The sequence below is a fragment of the Ambystoma mexicanum genome, chromosome 8 (assembly GCF_040938575.1).
Source record: "Ambystoma mexicanum isolate Mex_15411 chromosome 8, UKY_AmexF1_1, whole genome shotgun sequence".
Classification (NCBI taxonomy): Eukaryota; Metazoa; Chordata; class Amphibia; order Caudata; family Ambystomatidae; genus Ambystoma; species Ambystoma mexicanum.
In genome coordinates, this window is record NC_090929.1 from 999,177,799 (window position 1) to 999,202,422 (window position 24,624).

General features: G+C 44.8%; 1 protein-coding gene across 5 annotated transcripts in view; it reads right to left on the reverse strand.

Moving 5' to 3' along the window:
- Positions 1–24,624, reverse strand: part of LOC138472640 (putative 4,5-dihydroxyphthalate dehydrogenase) — a 2,792,617-nt gene that overhangs the window by 2,401,879 nt on the left and 366,114 nt on the right. For all 5 annotated transcript variants that reach the window (XM_069610913.1, XM_069610911.1, XM_069610914.1 and 2 more), the window contains one exon: positions 1,960–2,022. In XM_069610913.1, the coding sequence (XP_069467014.1) occupies positions 1,960–2,022 (63 nt within the window). The remainder of the gene's footprint in view (positions 1–1,959; positions 2,023–24,624) is intronic.

Below are 24,624 nucleotides of genomic sequence, written 5' to 3' on the forward strand. Positions count from 1 at the left end.
CAAAATGATATGTCAGGACATTCAGGCCCTTGGCCGCTCTTCCCCACGTTTTCAGCACGGGACAAGGCGGTTCACTCGAGCATTGCACACTCAGGGCCTTCTGTGCCCAAGTCTCTTAAGTTATCTAAGTCTGTTGATGCAGAGGGCCTGATGTACAAATAAAAAACAAAAACGTTTTTTCCTTTTACAAGCACTCAGGTTAGATGATTCACTCATCACCCTGGATCCCCCTCAGCCAGGCTCAGATCCCTTTTATACCACAATCGTTACTTTGGATCCCCTCTTCCGGGCTCAGATACCCTTCTCCAATGTTCAGAAGAATATCCTTTCTCGGGTGACTCAGGGTTCAACCCAGATGCCCATCAGCCGGGCTCAGATCCCTCCTCTTACACAACCAGTCTCCCTCAGCCGGGCTCGGACCAATTGCAGTTCGTATTAGCTATCGAAAACTTTCGAATGTGCACTGGATTTAGTTTGGTCCATTGCAGGACCACTTCGATTTCCCAATACACATTTGTCACCTCTCAGTTGGATTCCTAACAGAGACCTTCGAATGAGCACCCACGTGGTGACGGACCACTCTGTATATGGTACATCTCACCATCCGGTGTCCCACTTCCTAAAGATCCCCCATCCAGGTGATCCTCCCGCACTGGTGCACCCCCAGGAACTGGATCCAAAAGCAATGGCTGTGTCCTAGCCACCTGGATGACAGATCCCCGGGGATTAGCGGGTAAGACACCATCTGGTTTCTAACACACTAATGTGCTTTTAATTTCATCCAAAGCATTCACATTCAAGATACCTTTAAGCCTTCAAGGCACTGTCAAATCATCTTTGAGGCTTTGACGCTTCATGTACCTGGTCAACGTCAATGCTCAAAGCCTTAATGCTTCGTCTATCCATTTAGATTGTCAGTTGATGCTCCTTGTTTGAAGCCATCCTCTGCCGAACAAGCCTCTTCGAGCCAACGCTTTGCAAGGAGAGGCTAGGACTGAATCACTAGCTTCTTCTATTTTCAAAATGCCAGTTGAGACCTCCAAAGAACGCCAACTTGAAATAGTGCCTGCATTTCCTGAATGCCTACAAGTCATCCCTGTACAGTGCTACATGCTGTGGTACACAAATGCGATCCAGCCACCTCGACAAATTCAAATCACATATCAGACCCATAGAAATACACAAGGAAATCGGCTCAACACTACTAAACCCCTGAAACGAGAGTGAGGTAATGATTTCTCTGACCTATACCTTGGGACCTAGAGACTGGTTTAGATCCTTTTTTCTACTTTACCAATGACATTCTTAGAGGAATAATTTACGGCCTTTTCCTTTTTAACCACTGTACCTACGTTTTCCATCCTGCAGTATACACCAGAATGTTCAGTTCCTATATATGGACAATATATAATTTGGTTGTTTCCTTACAGGGGTGGGTTGTTAGTGTTTTAAGTACTGTCAGATTTGAGCAAAGTGTATATTTTTTAGACCTTTGTTTGGACATTGATTTTGTAATTTACTGTCCTATTGTTGCCTAGAGGTTTCTGCTGCTGACTCACACCTTTAAAGAGTATAGCCTGCCTACGGCCTACACTACCAAAATAGAGGTGAAGGAGGTATAGTTTTCACGTTCTACCTTTTTACCTTTATGTCTGAAACAGCAATAAGCCACAGTATGGTACAGGTTTGGGTGTGGCACATAGAAGCCTTTGCACTCCCTTGTATTTCTGGCCAGAATTAGATTTCATCACATCCTGCCTTAATTCTGAGGTAAACTCTCCTGCTAATGGGCTGCATGGGGCAGGTTAAGGTAAAGGGGCAGTTGGGAGTGTTTTACCTCTAGTTATAAATAGAGTTTCTCTCAATTGTATTTGCTTGTCATAACACAAACAATTTGTTGAAAGGACTGCTGTATTATGTACACTAACGTTCCAATAAAAAAGAAAAAGTAGAACTTACTGCATCAAAATCTAGCATGGTTGTACATTTCCTCCCATCTCCCGAATCTGCTTTGGCCTGCTTCTGTAAAAATAGAACATTCAGCGATCAGGGATCAAAGATACCAAACATACAGATATTTCACAAGAACATCTAGTTGTCAGCCATTAGAAGCATACAGTAATTGACAGTGCCTTTAATACATATCAGATGTCTTTACTTGCCAAGAACGCCTGTTAAGAAAGTGCTCCAGAGACCAGTAGGTTTCCCTGTCACATTCTAGCATATTTTTCTTTCAGACATACAGGGCACCTCAACAGGCAACTCTGTATACCATTTGAGTGCCCTCGGGACATATATTCATGCTAGAAAAGTGGTCTTGTTTTGCCAGAAGGTGCACACATATGCCCTAATTAAGGGTTTAGCAGCAGTAATGCCTGTGCCATCCCCAGGTAGGTCCTGGGGACCCACAACAAAACATCTTAGGTCTAGCATTGTTGACCCCTAGAGGGGACAGGCACTCAAAGGATTATAGTGAGGTGCACCTGCAGACTCATGCTTGTTGTGTTGTCCAACCTAGGCCCAAACTGAGCTTTCTGATTCTCAGATATCAATATCAAAATGACATTAATTAGGGGAAAATTTAAAAGACAACCTCCCACTTGGCGATTTCATTAGATCTGTGGGGAACAGTTTCCTTTTTCTATAGGTTATTTAAATTTAAATTGCATATTGCTTAGAAGATATTAGCTCGCTCATAAAGCTAACTTCACCCAAATAAAATCTGCTAAATTATTGAATTTTCACAAACTTCATAGGTATGTTTCAGCTGGTGGCGGCAGACCTTTCCATAAGCTGGGTGGTGTTTTGCGCAACGTAATTCTTGTAAGAACAAAATAATTACTTTTTTAATATTGTATTTTGCCATTTCATAGTGCTCCAAACAACTGGTGTTATTAGTACTCAATAGGTGTGTCTTGGAGGGACGAAGGGCTTAATCAGCCCTGTCCGGAATAAACCCATATGACCTACAAGTCGATCAGAGAAATCAGCAATTAGTGATTGGCTCTGTAAACTAAGGGACTAGTGCAGTATGCAGTTTGGGCCAATTTTGGTCAATGCTTATGTGCTTTTTCTGTTAAGGATAAATGTTTTCCTTTCAGGGTGAAAACCAGAGGGCATGTAAATTCACTGTCAGCTGGACACACATTCTGGCATTTCACTTTAACTGCCAAGTATTTTGGGACTGGGAGGGTTTTAGAAATAAATGATGGGCAAGGGCCATGCTTAAATTGGCTAATGCTTTTAGGTCAAGTATTCTGAAAGTATTTGAAATGTTTACGAAAAGGAAAACCGGTGGTTGAGGTCAGGGTAGAGAGAGTTGGGAGATGTCAACTCCTACTGTGACAAGCAAAGTTGTCTCGTGTCTTGGGAAATCATACAAAGCAATTCCCCAATTCCTCTGACTCCCACTGAAGTAATGTAGTGCTCCCCAATTCCAATCTTGCCAATAATTCCTTATATATTCTCAATTCATATGAATGAATGTGGCTCTCAATTTTATTAAGTGTTTTTGTTGTTGTTCATTATACCAATGAAGTTGCTACCATTACGTAAATTAGCTGGAGACTGTACCAGTAATGCAGAGACACATCTGCAAATCTAACTACTCCCAGCACCATTACTTGATAGTGTTATGGCTGGAAGGTCTTTTTTCCTCATCTAAGGAACTTCAAAACCCGCCACAATGGTCACAGGACCCCTAGTTAAAGATATGCTTTACGCATATGTAGATACCCACTAATGAAGCCATACGTAAATACATTTTGGGATGCTCTAACTCAATGCGGATGTTAGTTTGGGGTGTGGGTTAGGAGAAAAGGAGTGCAATGTTAAACACAGCCAGCACATATAAATACAGACTCCAAGGTTATCCGGTCACATCTGTAACTTGCTTAACACCAGAGGAGTCTGCCTGTAAGCACATGCCTGGTTAGAGACAGGTTAAAGGTGGCCTATGTTTACTGAGCATTTTTTAAGTTTCCATGTACTGGTAAGCTAGCATAGACATTTAAAATCTATGGCCCGGCGCAGGATACATACATTCAACAGGTCATGGCATTATAAATACTGTAACTTGTTCCATCATAATGACAAGGCATATCGGACTGAAGTTAAACAAAGAATTCACCTAGACACACAGATTGAGCAAGATACCACACAGACACTGGGGCAGAACTAAAATGCAGCGTCCACAGACACAGGTTTCACCTAATCTCCTACTGGGCGTTGTCAATAGCCTCCAGCTCTGCTGTTCTGACTGATGCTTACTGTAGCCCCAGAAAATGAGACCGGAAAGATTTCTGAGGGTTTACCTAAGGTCAGCCAGCTCCTTAGGACCTGCCCTATCCCCAAAACCAGACACAAAGCCTTTTGACCCCGAACAGTCTCCAAATGCCAGCCCCAAAGGTCCAGTGACACAGAAAGCTGTGATCCAAGACCTGGCCCCAAGAAGCCAGTTTGCAAAGACAACATAAAGAACATGGAAAACTACTGTAAACCAATCAGTTAATTCTTCTTCTTGTAACCTACAAGAAAAAAGTACTCCTGTAATAAATGATGGGGTTACAACAAACACAAAATAATCAATCTAATATTTAGGAATACTAAACAAGAGGAAACATTTTCTACGAAATATAAAATATGAATATTAAAATATAATGTGGAGCACAATACAGTTTGAGTAATACAAAATAAAATAGAGTGATACTATTATACATTTGCCCTAGGGATCCAGATCGGAATTTGAGGAAAGAGTATTGTACAATCCATTTTGGGAAATTGTAAGTAAATTATTTTTTAATTAGTGTAAGGGTGCGGAAGTAAGACTCTGACATGGAGGGGTCATGATGGTTAATATAAACTTTTATTCAAAAAGGAAAAGAAAATCCTATCTATCCCACCCTAACTCTGAGAGGGATTTCCCTGCCTCTACTGAAATAACTTGTGTCAGAATGTCCAAAGTAAAAGTCTCAATATCCAATGGCAGAATCCTAACTTTGTCCCTCCCATCTATTTATTTTAATTTAATTTTATCTTTTTATAATGTGCCAGAGCCCGCGGGCATCAGGGTGCAAAAAGATTAGCTTGTGTAAACAGATCATAGAGAAGAGAGCTATCTATTTGAACAGAATCGTCTTTAAACACTTGCTGAAAATATGCAGATCTGGAATCACTCTCAATTCTACTGGCAGTTTATTCCACGTCGCTTCAGCCAGTACAGGAAACTGTCAGGATTGGGTCCCGTCGGACCCATTCATCAATAAGCAGGAAAATGAAACCAAGTTTAGGGCAACGTTTACATACCGGGAGGGGTTTGATCTCACAAACATCCAGTGATAATCCCCATTTCCGTCTCACCCGACCTCTTAGGTCCCGTGGATGCGGGTTGCCATGGCGGCTCTGGCGTCCATTACACTCCACTACAGAGCATGACGGCGGGAGTTGAATTTCCATGGCAACCCTATAAAACACTTCCAGGTTACTCTGGGCGCCTCTTCTGATTTTGTAAAAATCGCGGCTTCACTCTTGTTTTCACTTTGTTCTTGTCCCATACTTCTTGCCCTTGCCTCTGCCTCCTGAAACCTTGTGACACAATTTAGAACTCGGAATGCTATCTGACTACGCCCCCGATTGCCGATTCAAACCTTCAGCTTGTTTACACGTGAACGGACCTGGTATGTAACTCGATTACTCTTCTGCCTGCCGATTTAAATCCCACATTTCCCTACACGAGAACTGACCCGGCGTGCTTACCGACTACTTTTCTGCCTGCTGATTTAATCCCTGAATTTACCTACACGTTAACGGACCTAAAACCGTATTTGACTACTCCTCCGCCTGCTGATTGAAACCTGCGTTCTGCATGCACAAAGCCAAACCTGGAATGCTCCCTGACCACTCTTTTTGACCGGAACTCTATATGGAATACTCACCACAATATTACATTTTTCCTGGATTGTTTTTGCTGCTACTCCACTACGCTTCAAGTCTAGTCCGGATCTGTATTACTACCATCCTCAAGATACACACGAAATCAACACTGCACCAGAGTATTCCATTAAGCGTATGGACTTGAGACTGCCTCTTGCTAGCGCTTAGGCCGTTAGGCGTCCTCGTTCCGTCGGTTTAGGAACTGGGACTAGAGACTGCTGCCTTCCGCCTATGGGCGTCCTCGTGCTGTCGTGTATAGGGTTAGAATCGGATACACTGGGTGCCCCGTTGGTTTACACACTTGTTTCACTTGTCCATCTTGGTAAGTTCCTGTATTTTGTTGGCCCTCACTGTTCCTTTTTAACGCTTAGTCTTGTTCTCTAGTCTTATGACTCATGTTATGTTTCCTTAGAGTACCACCTTGAATGCCCAACTAGCTGGATTTAGGAGTTAGCCTCGGGCCAGATAGGAAGAAACTGTATTCCCATTGGTCAGTGCCCTATCAATATTTCTTGTTCATTGTGTCTTGGACTAGCCTAAGTAACCTACCCTTTGTTCCCTTGCAGTGCCTGGCCTTTCGTGTGGTGTCTCCATCTTTTGACTAATTGACTCCTCTGTATTTAACTTAGTGTTCCAGAGGGGTACATTGGTAGAAAGAACTCGACGGCTACACTTCGGGTTCAACTACCACGGATTCGGACAGAAACTAGCAACCATTACCCCTAGCTATTTTAGCACGGGGACACCTGAGAAGCATTGCATCGCTTGATGTGGTAGTCCTCGTAGAATGCTTGAAGTGAATGCTGTCTTGAAGATAGAACGGGGCTGAGCCGTGCATGCGTTTATGGGTGATGATACTAACCTTCAATGGCTAACCAACGGAGGCCTCTTCTGTGCTCGTTGACAGAAGCGCCTCTAGGAATGCCTTTAACAATGCAAACTGCATCGTTTTGCAGTACCTGCATCCTATGGATACATCTTTTATTAGCCCCTGCTACAATAGCATTGCAGTAGTCCAGCCTAGACATAAGAACAGCTCTTGTTAGTGTAGTGCAGTGGGCCTGGGAAAGAAAAGGCTTGATTAGCCTTAGTAGTCTCAGATGGTATTGTGCTTTCTTTACAATGCTATTGGTATGAGTGTCCAAGCTCAATGAGGACTCGATCACAATACCCAATGTCATAACTTCTGTTGAGGCCTGAATCAAATGATGTTCAATATAAAAACCTGTGTAATCCACACTCAGTTTTGCTCTTGATTGACTAGATCTGAATACGAGGAACTCAGTTTTCGAACCATTTATACATAAGCCATTTTCCAGCATCCATGCACTAATTGACTTGTACACGTGGGAGATCTCCTCTGCGTCTCTACTGTAGTTCCCACTTAATTCCATGACTAACTGGGTATCATCCGCATAGTTGGTAAAACGAATGTCCAGCTCGTCTAGGAGATCGCATAATGGGCAACAAAACACATTAAACAATGCAGGGGACAAACGGGCCCCCTGAGGAACACCATACTTTATATATTCGCGTTCAGAGCTTTGTTCTCCCCAGTGGACAATCGACATCCTGTTACTAAGGAATGAGTTAATCCATTGAATAACTGGCTTTGAGCAATATCCCACTTCTCCAAGCCTTTTTAGCAGGAGATCGTGGTTCACCAAGTCGAAGGCTGCTGATAAATCTAAAAGCATCAGCAGCCCCGACTTGCTGTTATCCACAATGTCCAGCATCCCTGTCTGGAGGTCCAACAAGGCACTTTCAGTGCCATGATAGGGTCTGAAACCCAATTGTTTACCATGGAGTACCTTATTCATCTCCAGATAATCCTGTAACTGCCTAGTTGCTACTTTATCGATGATCTTGAGCACAAATGGTACGTTAGTGATTCGTCTCAGGTTGTCGTAATTTCGAGGGTCTTGCCCTGGCTTTTTTTACCAATGGGATAACCACCACCCTTTTGCAACAATCAGGAACCTCCCTATGCTTGAATGTAGCATTCGTAAAACTAAGTTTAAACTAAAGTAAAAGTTCGGTGTTTCCAGCCCAAAAGGAGTCGTAGCCTTCCCCTGGACAAAAGATAGTTCTGCAATCTTCAGACTTTGAAGAGTTGGGAAAGATCTTCCTTCCCCCGACCTTGTTCAGGCTCCTCGTAAAGTTCAACAATTGTTGGGGGAAATCCGTCCCCTGACCATGATTGGTAAACCTGGTTCTTTTTCACCGAGCATTACCGCACACATAACCGCACACAGAGCTTGAATAAGTTTCCAAACTGGAGCGGCTCCTTGACCCTGTTTGGCAGACTTGGTTTCCTCCCACCAGGCACTGCGAGGGGGGAAAATGACTTGGGTGCACTCCCCAAGCTGTGGTGGGTCCCTGACCCGGGTTGGTAGAACTGGTTCCCTCCCACCAGGTGCTGCAACGGAAAGGAACAACCTGGTGCACTCCCCAAGCGTGGTGGGTCCCTGTGCCTGGTTGGCAGACCTGGCTTCCTCCCACCAGGTACTGCGACGTACATGAACAGCCTGGATGCTTTCCCAAGCTGGGATGGCACCTACAGACTTGGTTTACTCGCCTTCCAAGTATTGCATGTTCTACCTATAAAGTTCACAGTTCTCTTTATTTGGGTGCAGGTCCGAGACTCACACATCTGACTTTGCTTTCCAACTTTGTAGGATCGGTTCACTCTCCTGCCAAGCCTTAGTGTAAGCCCATGTCCAATTAATAGTTTCTCCCATGGCTGCAGGGTCCCAGCCTTTCAGCTTGTGCCACCATCTCCGGAGGCTTTCAGCACATTTCTGGTCACCTGTGTACCTTACGGTGCGGTCAGCGCAGGGGATTGCTCCTCTGTAACAGTTGGGCTCTGTTACGGGGCTCCGGTGGCGTTCGGGAGTCTCTCGCTCTGCTGCGGCTCTGCAGTCTTCTTGACATTCCCGGCAGCATGGTTGCTTCCCTGCGCAATCTCCGGGTCTCAGGGATGCCCTGCAGCTTCAGCCCACCTTTTGGCCGTGTGGTCGCTACGTCCTGGCCCAGCCTCTGACTCTCTCTCTCTCCTTTATCGGCATCCCGGTCAGCTTCCGCCTTCACTCCAGTTCCGTGCTTGCCCTCGCAGTTGCATCCAGGAAGGACTTGACACTTTGTCAAATCCTTCTTCCCTTTCAACGTGTCTTCTTTCAATCCATTCTTGTGAACAACTAGAATGCCTAAAGTGGTTCTGGTGAGTATTCTATACTGCTCTGCGCCTCCTCCTCGTCCCAGTACTGAGTGAGGAATGATGTTGCAACTCACTAGAGATCTTCATCTCAGTACTCTCTACTTTTGCTGGCCTACAAAAGTACATGGTATAAAAGGTTAGGGGTGGATAGGAGGAGAGGTGGGGTTATGGTAGGGAAGGTGTTTAGGGTCAGGTGATTGGTGGGGATACTGCGTTCTCCTGATGTGGTTGTCACTGGTCCCAAAGGGGGTTTCTCCTCCCACGACATCCACCCGCTGAGTATCACCCATAGCGGGACTATCAGGTAGCAGCCTCAGCACCCTGGCCTATTGGGAAGGGCTCTCCCTTCGGAAGCAGCAACCACACCTTCGGATACGTCACAATAGACTAAAAACATACTTCTCATTCCTGAATAGATCTTTAGGCTTGTAAAACTAGATATTCATTTGAAAACCCTGGTTATTTTTAATGTAATTGAAATATTCTTTGAAGCTAGCAGTTCTATATATGAAAAGAAGGATGTATTATCAACACGTGAGCGGTCTTCACATTAGGCTATTTGTGTATGGTACTGCTGACCCCATTGGTCTGAACATATCACCAGAGTAAGGCAGGTGGCACAACTGGTCAGACTCATACCATCTGTTACTCCTGTGATGAATCTTGCAGAGTCATCACAGAATCCCTGCCTAAAGTCTCCTCCAATGTGGTCAGGGAAAGGCAGCCGCTACCTGATCCCAACCATGGGGGTAGTATTAGGAGGGAGGATCACATGGTAAAAGGCTGTCAATGGAATGTGGTGACTCTGCGATGCGGTGTTCATGATCTTCTGAGGATGAGATTTCCCTAGTACTTGAATATTTAATGGAATGTTGTCACAGTAGGGCTTCCCCTCCCAGACTTACCCAAGGTGCCAAGTATGAGCACCCTTTTTGTAAACATGAAAATGATGTATATAAGGGTCAGGGAGTCAATACTGCTACTTCTAGTAGTTATGGTTCTACATTGCGTTTGGATTACAGACCCAAGAGAAAACCATTACTTCCTTTGAAATCGTCCCTTAAATATACATCCTTTAAAACACTCAAAAGTCAGATTAATAATGTGAAAACAAACAAGAACATTATGGACTTCAAGTCCCATAATGCTCTTAGTACTGAGACGAGGAAGAGGGGTCCAGAGTTACGAAACTGTAATGAGCGGTTTAGTTCTCGTAATGACGCACACCTGAGTGAGACCTTTAAACATTTAAAGGCTTTGGTGGCGCTGCTGATCAGCAACCAAAATGGATGCAGGATCGTTCGCTCCGGCCCCGGCAAGATCCTTACATAAATTAATCCTCTCTATGTCCCATATAGTTTTACTGCGATCATGCTCTGCTCGCTATCCAGCACTTTATTGCTGGCTCTGGAGTTGATTAAACCACAGCGGGACCCAGGCGCCGAGGTGAGCTCGCAGGCGAGCGGTGTGCGAGCTGGTGTCCCGCTGCAGCAACTGATCCCGACTGCGGCTACTATACTTGAGCCTGTGGCTTCTGGGGCCTCTGTGTGGGGGTCCGGCTACTAGACTGACAGCGCTTGCACCAGTGTATTGGTGAGTGCAGCGATGCAACATGAACACGGAACAAAGCCTGCAATATCTGTAGTGTTTGTCCCCTGTGGGGATTGTGAAGCTTGGCTGCTGCAGGCAACCGTGGATACGGCAGGAGGCTGCAATGTGCCTCCAATCCTATTATATTGCTTGCCAGCGTGGGAACACTCACACCAGTTCTGCCACCCAGAGCTGCAGCTGTGCTCCTAATAACTGCTGGAGACAGCGGTCTGATTGTGGCAGGGGACCCTGGGGCCAGTACATATTCTCATACAGATAGGCCTGTGATATATTTTTGGCTTTGGGTGGTGGAGCATTGTGGTGAAGGAAAATTGCTGGTGGGTGCAGGCAACTTAGCACTGCTAATACCAGCCAGCTTGCTGCAGTCATGACAAAGGGTGATGGTAAGCGGAAGGGCCAAAAGGACTCCTATACGAGTACACCGCACGGAGCCCCACGACCAGTGTCACCTGTGAGTAATGCTGAAGCGCAAGTGCGGGTAGCAAAGGTACCTACAGACCCCTTACTGGCTGCTATGCAGAACGGCTTTGCTCCAGTGAATATGAGGTTGGATGATATCGCAGCCAACATCAACTCATTGCGCTCCAAGCTGAAGAAAGAAAGTGGGTGAACAACAGAGGCGGAAACCAGGATTAGTAGCAGGGAAGATAAAGTTGAGCAGCATAATCGAGACATTACCTTATTGAAGAAAGTACTTGCATTGATTCGAAGTAAATGCGATGACATGGAATCGTGTTCTTGGCGCAATAATATCCGTATAGTTGGTCTAACGGAGGCTGCTGTAAAGGGGGCGATGGAGCCATTCATTGAAGAACTCCTGCAACAACCATTGGGAGCGCCGCAATTCTCGACTCAATTCAAGAAACCAAGCGTGCCATGGTTTCAACAGTTCATTTTAGACACCTTCCATCACAACTCCCCTTTGTCTGGGAGTCTCTATTCACATTTGTCAGAGACATTCGATAAGGCTACTTCTTCGCCGGACCACTCTGTTACTTCACAACACATTATACACTGAATTATTTCTCTTTCTCTGTTTCCTAGAACTACAGGTTACACAATGCAACAGTCATTTGTTATGATAATTACTTGAAATATCACAAATCGGGCTCTCTCCCATTGTACACGAGAACTCACTGGTTGTCTTGACCTTCCTTCTGATCAATCTTTGCCTTAGGCCGTGGCCTCCGGTGCCAGCCTTGTATAACGCTCACCTCTGGTGCCCTGCAAGAGTGCCTGGTCCGGAATGTTCCGAAGCGTTGCCCCCACAGGATAATTCTGCTATGGTGAATACCCAAACCACTCCTTTCCCCACTGGTGAACCAAAGCCCAGAGAACAGTGAGGTTGGGAGGACCTGGTAGGACTTGGAGCCTCTGGTAAGTTGTGCAAGGGGGTCTGGTGGAAGATCTAGGAATAAGTAAGTGTAGATATTCAATACATGTTCCCCTGCTCTGCCCCCTTCACCCCCACCTCCCTTTGTATCCCTCTAGATAGGCTGGCTGGTGCGCTGACGCTGGTGCTCACCGTATTTGTATGAAGAAGGCGGACCGGAGATAGCAGGTAAGCATCCGACTCCAGTTGCTTCACTAAAAGTAGTGGTCCAGGCCAGCTGCAACGCACTGAATGCTGACGGTATGAAGGAAAGTCTTTGTGTAAAGCTGCTTGTCTTTCTGGGGGCTTTAGCCGCTTGCGTAACGGAGTGCAGCTTATTTCGTGCTGTTCGCTGTCGTCTGGTAGCGCGATGCACTCTAACAAGTCTCTTTCTCTCCCTCTCCCCAGGTGCGGTCCCCGCGGAATGTCTTTTCGCTGAATTGGCCGCTGCGCGAAAAATGAGCAAGGCGGCTGATCGCTGTTTCAGGTAAGTTGTGCTAAATGGGAAGTCCGGGTGGGATTATCAGTTCAATTCAGTCTCTTACTATTGCATTCTCGTTTTAGGAGCTGCACTTGCTATTGGTCTTTATCGGCTACAATTCCAAGTGAGTATCAGGGCGGAAACTCGAAGTGGAACTCTTGCGATGAAGCTCTCGGGTATGTACGGCTGCAGATAAGTCCGGGCGTGCTCCGCACGTGGAAGAACAGGAGCAGTAGGCATTACACTGCTCTGGTAGGTAGCCCGGGGCGTGGTTTTATAGCCTCGGACCGCGCCCTGTTAACACTAAACCACCAGGGAAGCCAGATCTTTGGGTCTGCCGGGGGCCATTTTAAGTTCCAAGATGGGTTCAGTCTTGGCGGCTATGTTGTTGTGGGTCAAAGCAGCTCCTGTTAAACGCCTGCACCAGCCAGCCAGCCAGCCAGCCACCCTACATGTCCAACTTCTCCCTACACTGCCATGGGAGGATGTGCCCAGGTCCTGAGGCACATGTCTTGTGCCTTTACTGGGATCATGACACCTTGCTCCTCCCAAACTCTATTGTTCACCCGAGAGGGAACCGGGCAGCCTCCAGGCACCCGTAGCGGGAGAACACACACAGTTCAGCCATGCAGCCTCTCTGTACCAGTGCTGGGTCTGGTCCACTGCGTTCTCTAGTGCTTGGGCTTCCGGTAGGGATCCTCAGCCGGACTCAGCCTTGCAGCCTCCCTCTTGGTGTCTCAAGAGCAATGGCCCTTCTTGCACAGCAGCCTTCCTTTATACACCTAGGAGATGTTAACAGGTTGCAGGTGTTGGGTCAGGGTTGGGTCTGCCGGACCTTGCCCAACTCCATTAGTGGGACAGCCTAATGTTAAGGTGTGATAGTCTGTTTTCCGTTTCCTAAGCGGTTTTTCTTTGGCAATCCTCATCCTAGTCCTTCTCTTCCTTGTCTCAGTCCTTGGGTATTTCAATAGGGGAATAGGATTATGGGAGTTGTAGTGTAAAAAAGGGTTTTAAGTAAGGGGAGAATGTCTGCACTAGTGTTTAGAGATGGTGTTAGTCTTATATTCAGTAAGGGAAAAGGTTAGAAAAGTTTAAGGTAGGATGGGACTCTGATGACAATATGCTGAGGGGATGTCGAGTAGGGGTGTGTTGAAAGGAAGGGGGATACCTCGTCTCGCACGAGGGCGTTCTTCCACCAATCCCCAAGGACCCCTTGCCCAGGTGATACTCCCTCATTTGTCCGCCCCCAGGGTTGGGATCCATGTGCAATGGCCCTTCCCTGGCCACCTCCCTGGGAGTTTCTAGTGAGAACATCCTCTGGTTTTTCACACCGGGTATTGCAGGATTTTGTCGGAGAGTGGCAGCAATCTTCACGAGATATTGGATATCCCTCCTTCATTTGTGCCTATCAAGTACCAGCTGGGGGACAGAGCAAAGTGTCGTTGGTAGCCAGATTACTTTTCAATATAGCATGTTTGGTAGCCAAATGATGTGTGCCAATTCCAAGATTGCTGCCGCCCATTGAGGACATGCGTGCCTGTGCTCCGTCCAGGAATAAGCAATTGCAATAAGCAATTATCTATGCTGGGATTACCCTGAAGCAGGAAACTCTACCCAGTAAACACTGCTGGTTGAGACCCTGGAGTAATATGGAAATCGGACAGGCCGCTTCTGAAATGACAGCAGTACCATAGGCCAGAGCGGTGGCTTGCATTTTCATTTTTGGGCAGAGGAGCTGGAAGGGAGGGGCCTCTCCGTTGCTGAGTGGTCGGCTCGCCTGGTTATCCCGCCGCAGGAGCCCCCGCTCACATTAGATCATCAAAGTTGGGAACCATAGCGTGTGGGGTCACCGAAGTAAGTGGGCGAACCAAGACAAAACCTTCTTGGAGCAACATCCAATTGTTGCAAACATGGGAGCAGTTTGAGTGGGGCCTGATCTGAATGTTTTCCCCTAGAAGGAGCTTGGTGTTTTGCACTGCAGCAGTGGTGGAACTATGCAGGATGCAGGGTTCTCTGCCAGACGTGAGCACTTTACTGTAAGTCACCAGCGGTATCATTAAACCTTAAGGGATAAGGCATAACCCTACAAACCATAGTTGGGCCCCTGATTGACTATAGCAACCCACCTGTGATACACATAGGCATCGGCAGCGGTCTCCATGGGTACATGTATAGTTTCCTGCCGTCTTTCCAGCTCCTATCCCAAGGACATTGCGGCCCCATGCATGAGGTGGTTATAGGAGCGATGCTTGAAGGACGTTTATCATATAATTGGAAGATCTACAAGACGCTTGAACAGCAAATCATCAGGTCAGCAAGTGGTGATCCAAAATAAAAAGGATCTGGGAACTTCGTATTTATAATTTGAAGCTTATCTAATGGGCATTTGCTGAACACCAGGACTGTTACGATAAACATAGTAGTCCGCACATGCTGAGAAGTAAAAAGAAAAGTCCCCCAGCTGGGCGCGCATCAGCTCACCAGACGCATCCAATTCATTGCATGGACTTTGGGCTGAAGATCCTACCACGCCTGCATCTCCAAGCATGCCGAAAGTTCTTTCTAGATCCGAGCCACACTCTGAAGAGTTAGCCATGGCCGCCTCCAAAGAGGATTTCGCAAAACGTTTTCAGGACTTTCAAGAAAAATGTTCTGCCTCCTTTCATTTGCAGTTTTCTACATTTACTTCAGAAATCAGGTGGTCGCTTATGGATTTCAGCAAAGAAATCTCTGCATTGGGTGATCGAGTTGACACAAACTAGAGAACAATACAGGAAAGTAAACAAGCGGATGTGGCAACAGAAGATCTGTCAAGGGTAGCTCACAATCTCAAACTTCAATTTGAGGATTTGGAAAATAGATCCCGTCGCTCTAATATTCAAATTAAAAATCTTCCTGAAACAGTGACGGACTTGGAGCACAAAGATGCAGTTACACACACCTTTTCGGACCGAATATCAGGGAACAAACTCAATAATATCCTGCTGGACAGGGCACATAGGTTGGGCCCGAAGAGAATGGAACCAGGTGCTCGCCCCCAAGATGTTCTTCCTGCTTGCACATTATACCCACAAAAAGAACAAATTCTCAAGGAGGCGAGAAACGCAACGCCAATCACATACAATGGGTCAGAGATTCAACTTTACCAAGATCTCTCGCAAATAACCCTCCAAAAGCAGAGATATGCAAGTGGTGGTGAAAGCCTTACAGTCACGTGGGATTAAATACTAATAGACTTTTCCGTTTGGCTTGATTTTTTTCGGTGGAAGGACGACAGCATAGAATCACCTCCCGCGAAGCAGGAATAGCTATACTTCAAACAGAAGACGATATAACTACAGGCCCAACGGAAAATGCGAAAGGCTAACCTACCACACATACCACTCCTTCAGAAAGATCATTCAGAGATCGACACGGGCGCAGAAACAGGGGCGCACAGAAAGAGGACTGGAGAATCTGCCTCAGAGGTCCGATTCTTCATAGATTCGTAGTGATGACAAAAATTAAAACAACAGACAGAGAAGCGGTACTCCCACCTTAAGCATCGTCGGAGCACAACATCTTGGGCTATATCTGTTCAGGTAACAGATGGGGGTTTTAGGTTACCCTGCACTTCACCCTGGGGTAAATGTTGACTCATAGCTGGAGGTTTTCACCCCAAGATACATTAGGTACTGTGGCTCACGCCAGGGAACATTATGGATTTATTTCCAGTTGGGGCAGGAAATGTTAATTGCAGGGGGGGAGGAAAGGTGGGAGGGGAAACCGTAGTGCATGGGGTGTTAAATTGTATGCAAGCAACACGCAGGTTAAGTCATTTATTAGCTTCACTGTGGACCCAATGTCAATATGTAGTATTCAGGTACCTAACGCTCAATATTAGGGGTCAAAACACCCCACTAAAGCAGAGAAAACTTGAAGGCTTATTGGCATGCCACCAACCGGACTTGGTGGCGCTTCAGGAGACTCATATCCATGAATTAGATAGGCACAAACTGCGTTTGCGCCATTACCCTGTTATTGTACAAGCGAATGCTACGGGGATGGTGGCAGGGGTACTTACAGCAATAAGGTCTGGAGCCCCAATTAAAGTGATATGTACTAAGGCCTACAGAGAAGGCCGTTATATTTTTGCGATTGTGGAGCTTGGGTCCTTGACATTAACAGTGGTGTCAGTGTATGCCCCCAATGTAGGCCAAGAGGGCTTCCTAAAAACCACCCTTGCACATTTAGAATCCTTCATGGAGGAAGAAACAGTATTTCTTGGAGACTTTAATATCGCCTGGGACCCTATACGCGATCGGAGCACTATGACTAGCTATACCCAACCTCGTCCCTCCAACACATTAAAGCAAAAATTCACACATATGTCCCTGGTAGATATTTGGACAGCTCTAAGGGGATCAGATAAGGGGTATACGTTTTATTCACATGTACATCACTCCTTTTCACGTATAGATTATGTTTGGGCCTCAATCCCACTTTTAGGTAAGATCAAGCAGATTGTTTGTCACATAATAACGTTGTCAGACCATGCTCCGATCTCCATAGATCTGAATATCCCACAAATGCCACAGACTATATGGGCTTGGAGATTTCCGCAAGAGCTTTTGAGGGATAGGGTTGTCAGAGATAAAATAGAAAAGAAAATTGGGGAGCTTTTTTATGTCAACTCTTCTGGGGAGACCACTGTAAATGTGACATGGGATGCTTTCAAGGCAACTTTAAGGGGGATCCTGATAGCTGAGGGGGGCATTAAACAAAAACAGGCATTGGAAGCAGAGCCGGAGGAATACCTAAAATGTGCAATGAAACAATGGAAACAAACACAGGGCGAGGTGCGCAAAAAATCAACAGAACAGCGGTGGGTAGGTTAAACCTTTTTCGTACAAAAAAAGCAGAAAAATCTCTGTTATACCTTAGACAAACATATTATATAAAAGCTAATAAGACTGTCCAACTCCTGGCTAGACAACTCTGGCAGAAAGCTGCATCTCAAATTAAACAACTAATTCGGCTTCCATCATGTGAGAAGTGTACTGAAACTCTCCAAATTATTTCTCAATTCCATACATTTTACTTTAATTTATATCAGTCGGAACTTCCTGATCCACAGCATCAAAAAGCATATTTAGAAGCAGTCACTCTTCCCCACATATCATTAGCTGACCGGGAACCGTTCGACCTGGATATAACTCAAGATGACATTTTCAGGGTCATAAGCAATCTTCCACTGAACAAATCACCAGGCCCAGATGGATATCCAGCTTTATTTTATAAAACATATCGGAACATATTAGTCCCTAGACTAACTCACCTGTATAATTCCTTTGCACACTCTGGGGGCTTATCACCCACAATGGAGGAAGCAAAGATCATATTATTTCCTAAACCTGGCAAAGTGTGTCATATCGTCAAATAGGTTTGATAAATCTGGACGCTAAAATGTATATGAAGGTCTTAGCTAACATGATGGAAGATTTATTACCCTCATTAATACACCCGAACCAATCAGGTTTTATAAAACAACAGCAGACACATGACAATATTAGGAGAACGTGCCATATACTAGAGAAAGTTAAAAAGAAAAATATCCAGGCAGTTCTGCTAGCCCTAGACACTGAGAAAGCTTGTGATCAGGTCGAGTGGTAATTACTCTTTCTGACTTTGGCCAAGATGGAGTTCAGGCAAAAATGTATAGATACAATTCAGGCAAACTATAGGCAACCTAGTGTTAGACTATTAATTAACTGCCTTCTAACTCCTCCTCTAGCTTTAACACAGATAACAAAACAAGGGTTCCCATTGTCGCTGCTGCTATATGCATTGCATCTTGAGCCACTTCTCGCCGAGATCATACAGACGGATGCAATCCGAGCGATAGATTTTGGTCGAGTCCCACATAAAATGATGGCATACGCCGATGGTATGCTGCTTTTGGCATCTGACCATCTGATTACATTACAAGCGGCAGAACATGAGCTAGAACAATTTGGCATAGCCGCTGGCTTAAAGATTAATATAACTAAGTTGGAGATTTTAAACGTATCCCTCACGGATGACATCATGCAGCTTCTACGATCACATACACAATTCGGGTGGGCTCAGGAAGGCATAAAGCTTATTAGGTGACTGTAACTCGCACAATAACAACGTTGTACGAGGCTAACTACCCCTATCTGATAAAAGAAATCAAAGACCAATTGTTGAGACCTATTGCCAGGGCAGAAAAATCACAAAAACGATACCCAGAGTTTGCTGTGGAAGTCTGTCTACAGTGTTCATTGCTACAGGGTTTAAAAACCCATTTTGGCCGGGGAGCGGCCGCGGAGAGCTGCGAGGAGGTGCAGTCTGGCAGTCTGGCAGTCCGGCTACTGGCGCACTGTCCACTGCGTAACTGCGCAAAGACTATGCCTATCAACCCAAAAGAGGATTAAAACAAAGTGCCTAAATCGCACACACAGAACAGACAAAAGTACTGGCCTCTATCCTATCGACTTTGCCCGATCACTACTAATTCACCTCCTCAGAAAAAAACATCTAAAGTATTGGTGACTGTGGCATCATGGAGGATATCATTGGGGCTAATAAGCCTCGGCCAAATGAATACGAAGAAATGGGCCGCGTGTTAAGGAGCGGCGTACAAAAAACAAAAGAATCAGCGTCGAGTGAAAATCAAAAAAAATCAACAAACAAAGCAACAGAGACCACAAACTCAGGTAACAGCACAGCCTCTCCTCCTATACCCCCCCTCAGGTCCCCTCACCAATATGACTCACCTTGGAGAGAAGAAGTTAATCCTGAGCTGGGATGCATCGGATGTGAGCGGCCGCTGATCTTGGAGGGGCGTGGGCTGCGGAGGGGGTGTCCGCCGTCTCGGTCTCCACGGGGTGAGGCCGGCGACGAAGGAGGCGAAGGATTCCTAGAGAGACCGAGGTTGGCTCCGCCGTCGCCCGTTCTTGATGGGCTGGGCTCAGTCAAGGGGGCCAGCGGTGGTCGAGCGAGAGATCGCGATGAGAAGGGAGAGGAGGCGAGAGGAAATGAGGCGGATCCGGCACATGTGGTTCTAGGGCTGAGCACGGAGCTCTTGGGGAGCGGAGCCCGCAGGCCCGCCACCGTGCAGGAGGAGGAGACATCCGAGGAGGCTGCAACGAAAGAGCACAAGGACACAGACATGGGCGTGGAGCCTGCACGGGTGGTTTCAGGGCTGAGCGCGGAGCTCTTGGGGAACGGAGCTTGCGGGCCCGACACCGTGCGGGCTGAGGAGACGCCCTCTGGTGGCGCACTGAAGGAGTGTAAAGATACGAACAAACTCAACGCAACGGGCCATACACAAAAGATTATAAAGGACTCAAGAGAGCTCACAGACAATAAAGCGACAAAGATAAACAAGAGGCTTGTTCTAAATGATATACAAATATGCAAAAGTGAGGTCCATCCAGTGACAGTGCGATCCGATTTACCCAGCCCGGAATGGAATCAATCAGAGTGTAGAGACACTAGCTGTCAAAACATCACTCTATCATACTCAGAGGAACAAGAAATGGGAGATATGGAAGAATTAAATATTCTGAGGGAACACAACTGGGCTAAAACACATACCTACTCGCATTCAGAAACTCAAGAAGAGGAGCCTCACAAAACAGAAATAAAACACCCATTTGAGGACAACAGGAAAGAAAATGAAGTACAAACATTTCCTGACAATAAAGAAAACAAATTTCTAATGGATCAACAAACAAAAAGACAAGGAGCCAATAAATACAATCCATCTAATTCATCGACTCCGAATAACAGACTACCACCAAAACTACAAATGAAAAAAACAGGAAAATCAACACTCCCTTATAACAACCCGATCAGAAGATTCTTTGAAAAATTAGGGAAGCCTCCTATAGTAAATCGTTTTGAACTTTCCGATTTAGAAATTCTGGCAGGTATTCCACCATCCCCTCAAAGAAACAAAATATTCACACCAAAGTTAGAAAAGTCATCAGAGGGGGGAGTTTTACAATCGCATATAGGTTGGCATCCAAGCCAACTCCCCTCACATCAAAAGCCAGAAACAATTAAAATTGGTACAGATAGTGGAACTAAAGAGAACAGACCGCAGGTTTTTGAGGAAGATAAGAAAAATTCAACATTGCAAACAGTAATATCAGAAAAGGACAAAGAAAATAAACAAGAATGCAAACCAAACTCCGACCAGATGGGAGAAAACAACAAGGACAGAGAAAAAATAAAGATAACAAATAACGAAAATGAAAATCCGGTGCTTACACAACCAGCTAATTCAGGGGAAAATAACATTGAGATTGTACCCAATGAAAATAAAATCGAAAAAGAGGAAAAAAAAGCAGACAGCTCTACGAAGCCAAAACCAACCCAGCTGTGGAACCAAGAAGAAATAAAACTGGCAGAGGCAATATTGAATTACAAAAAAATGCTAAAACACAGAGAGAATACCCCGGGCTGGAACCACCCGCCGCTACACAATAAACTAGATGCCTCGGCAGATGCCATACGATTCCTGTTTCCCACGCCACACAAAGCGAAATTGGAAAGTGAAACCCCATTGAAAAAAGAAAAAAAACTCACCCGTCAATAAGGTGGACATTTTACCTGTTATGTCAGCTGTGACCATCGCACTGGCACCTTTCGGGAAATTATACGAAACAATAAATGAGACATTAAAAGACCATACTTCATTATTAGCAGCTTGCAATATGAAGCTAACACACTTGGAAGGATACATAACAGCCTTAGAGGCATGGAAGGCATCCTCAAAGGAGCAAGGCACCATGGCGGACAAAATGGAGGTGTTCCAGTTTTAAAAAAAAGCAGTATCCTCTAGTTCTCAAACCGACCAGATTGAAAATAAGAAAAATGGGTACGAAGATGAACAAACAGAAACCACAGCAAAAATAAACTGGAGACCGACTAACACCAAAGAGAAAAAAGAAACGAACCTAAAGAAAATTGAAAAAGACTTAAAAGAGGAATACAAAGAAAACCAGTCGATGAGGGACCCAAATGAGAATGACAATCAATCTCAAAGAAAGAAGACCACAAAAATAGCTCATGCCAAAAAGTAAAACTAAGTGCAAAGGGACCAACTGCAGAAGATAAACAATGCATAGAAAAAAATGTAAACTTATGCATGTCCAAGTGGATATCTGGGACTGACCAAAAAACTAAAATTGCAGAAAGTGAACTAAAAGAAACAAACACGAAATCAACACATAAACATGTGGAGGAGAGTTCGCTTGATTTGGCAGACCTAAGTACATATTCGATCGAAAACTCAGAGTCGGAAATACCCCTCCCAAGTGGAAAGAAAAGAAAGGTGTCCTTTGTGGAAGATACTTCCCCAAGAACAGATCCAAGAGTTACAAATAAGCCGACACAATCAAAGGCATCGTGGAAAAGAGAAATATAAAACAGACGACCTAAGATATAGAAGAAGTCGGATAACTCCAGAAAGGAAAACGTTGTTCCGATTGGCTAACACAAAGATAAACAAAACCAAATACGAAAGTGATAAGGATCGCCCTACACAGACTAAAAAGGAAAAACATGAGGACGAAAGGGCTGATAACACACCGAATAGTGGAACCCGTCATAAACAATACTCTCAACACAATCAAAATGCAAGACAAAATAAAACAGAAACATCCTCACATAGAAAAAGTGCAGAAACACCAGAAAAACGATTCAAAAGAAGAGAAATAACTAGCTCAAGTGACAGACACTCAGAAAGAAAAACCAGAACAAACAGAAGACCATTGGACTACTCCATACAGTTAAACCCCACTCGGACATCAACAATTTTCACTCACAAAAGTAACTCATCATGTACCTTGAAATTAGAAAAAAGTGACAAAATGGGGAAAAGATCTTACTAAATAGGAAAGCAACTATGAGGCTACTACAAAAAGTGCACATAGGAGATCAAATTAAAAGTGTGGATTTAAACATAGTGGAGTTCGCACACAAAGCCCGGACAGACAGCATCTTCCTGCATATTACATCTTATATAGTGAAAAAACTCCTGTTATCTGTGGCAGGAGACCTAGTCAAAAGAGGGTATACCTTAAGAGAAACTACAGCAGAAGAAAGAGGGCATAGAAGAGACGATCTGCACAATGCAAGAGTAAAACGCAGATATGAGACAAATGAAAAAGAAACAAGAAAAACCTCACAGATAACACCTATAACTGAAAGACGATCTAGAACAAAGAGAAAATTCAATCTAACATTGGAAAAAGATGAGCGAAAAGAATCAGAGGATCGTCGTAAATCACGAGAAACATTAGATCAAAGTGGTTCAAAGAAGAAAAATGACAAGGAAAGAGCAAAGACCAGAGAAAACTCTCTTTCCCAAGATAGCTGGACAAAAAATGACAAGAAATCACAAAGACCATCTCCAAGAAAGCCTAAAGGTCCGCTTCTTACACAGATCACCAGAGAACAAGAAAAACGCACCACCTATGGAAATGTCTCAACGCAGATGCAGACGAAAAAGACAGAAAAGAACCTTAATAAATGGGCATGGATCCCTTCGGCGTTGACAAGATATTTGAGGAAATAGCAACCAAATCGTCCCTCTGACAACTTAGATGGAGAGACGTTAAAAGAGCATCACGCGGCTGAAGAACCAGACCAAAACATCATTATTGGCTCGTGGAACACAAGAGGCCACATCCACCTGACTTATTCAGGAAATGCGAACCTTGGCTTATTTGACCTGATAAGTTTACAGGAGACCTGGTTACTATCTCAGCCGAGCCTGGATGGCTTTGAAGTATTACTCTCTCCGGCACAAAAAGGAGAAAGAGGACGTCCTACCTCAGGCCTGTTGACAGATGTAAAAAGCGGTGGTGCTCTCAGAATAGTTCACAACCTGATATCATCTCTGACAATTCAGGCAACACCGTTAGAATGGAATAAAGAAGACTCTACGCAAAAAAAACTCAAGCAGGACCTTATCCTGCTACTAAACGTCTATTGGAATCCGACGGTGACAAAGACCAAGAGTTTCATAAATAACGTGGAGAAAATTCTAACAGATGCAACTGAGAGGTACGACATGGACCACACCTTGATATGTGGCGACCTAAATGCCACCTGCCCTGCATTTGAGATGGAAAGGACAACTCATAACACGGGCAATGCACAATCAATAGCGAGAGGTGTGGCATGGACAAAACTGATGGAATCGTGGGATCTGTACAACCTAAATTCCCTAGAATCGGCCAAATCCAGAATTCCAACATGGGAAAGTGCTGGCAGAAGAAGCACAATTGATTATATCTTTGCCTCAAAAGAGCTATATCTCTCAACCAGAAGTTTCAAGGTAGTGAAAACCACGGCGAGTGACCACAATCTACTAACTGCAATGTGGCCAACAAAAAAAAGGATGCCGGTGATAATGCCAAAAAACCTGGAACTAAACCAACAAGGAAACCGATTGAAAATTACAACAGAAAGCATAATTTCTATCACGGCAGCTTATAATGGACAAAAAACCTCAAACACTTCAAAAGAAAATCTGGATTACAGCCCTCTTCTGATCCCTTATCTACACCCACGACGCATACGAGCAGATGACAAAACACATTTGCATATTTACAATGAAGAACTGAGGTTAAAGAAATCAAATCTAAGAAAGGCTACTCGGCTTGCACGAACAAACCCAACACAGACAAACATAGATTTGGCATCCAAAACTAAAAGACTGTACAAATCGTGGATACAATCGACACGCTGGAAATTATATATATAAGTGGATGCAGAGAACATGCTGAGAGCAGTCTGTAAAAAAAACTCACGAGATTTTTAGGCAATCATAAAACACAAAACCTCGCCTAAGGACACAAGAACTATAAACTGTGTTGCAGAAAAAAAAATGGAGTGAACATTATACTGACCTATACAAAGATCCTATCCCAGAAGAAGCAACAGCGACTACCCAAGATGACGCAACCTGGATAGTATGCTCAGAGGAGGATA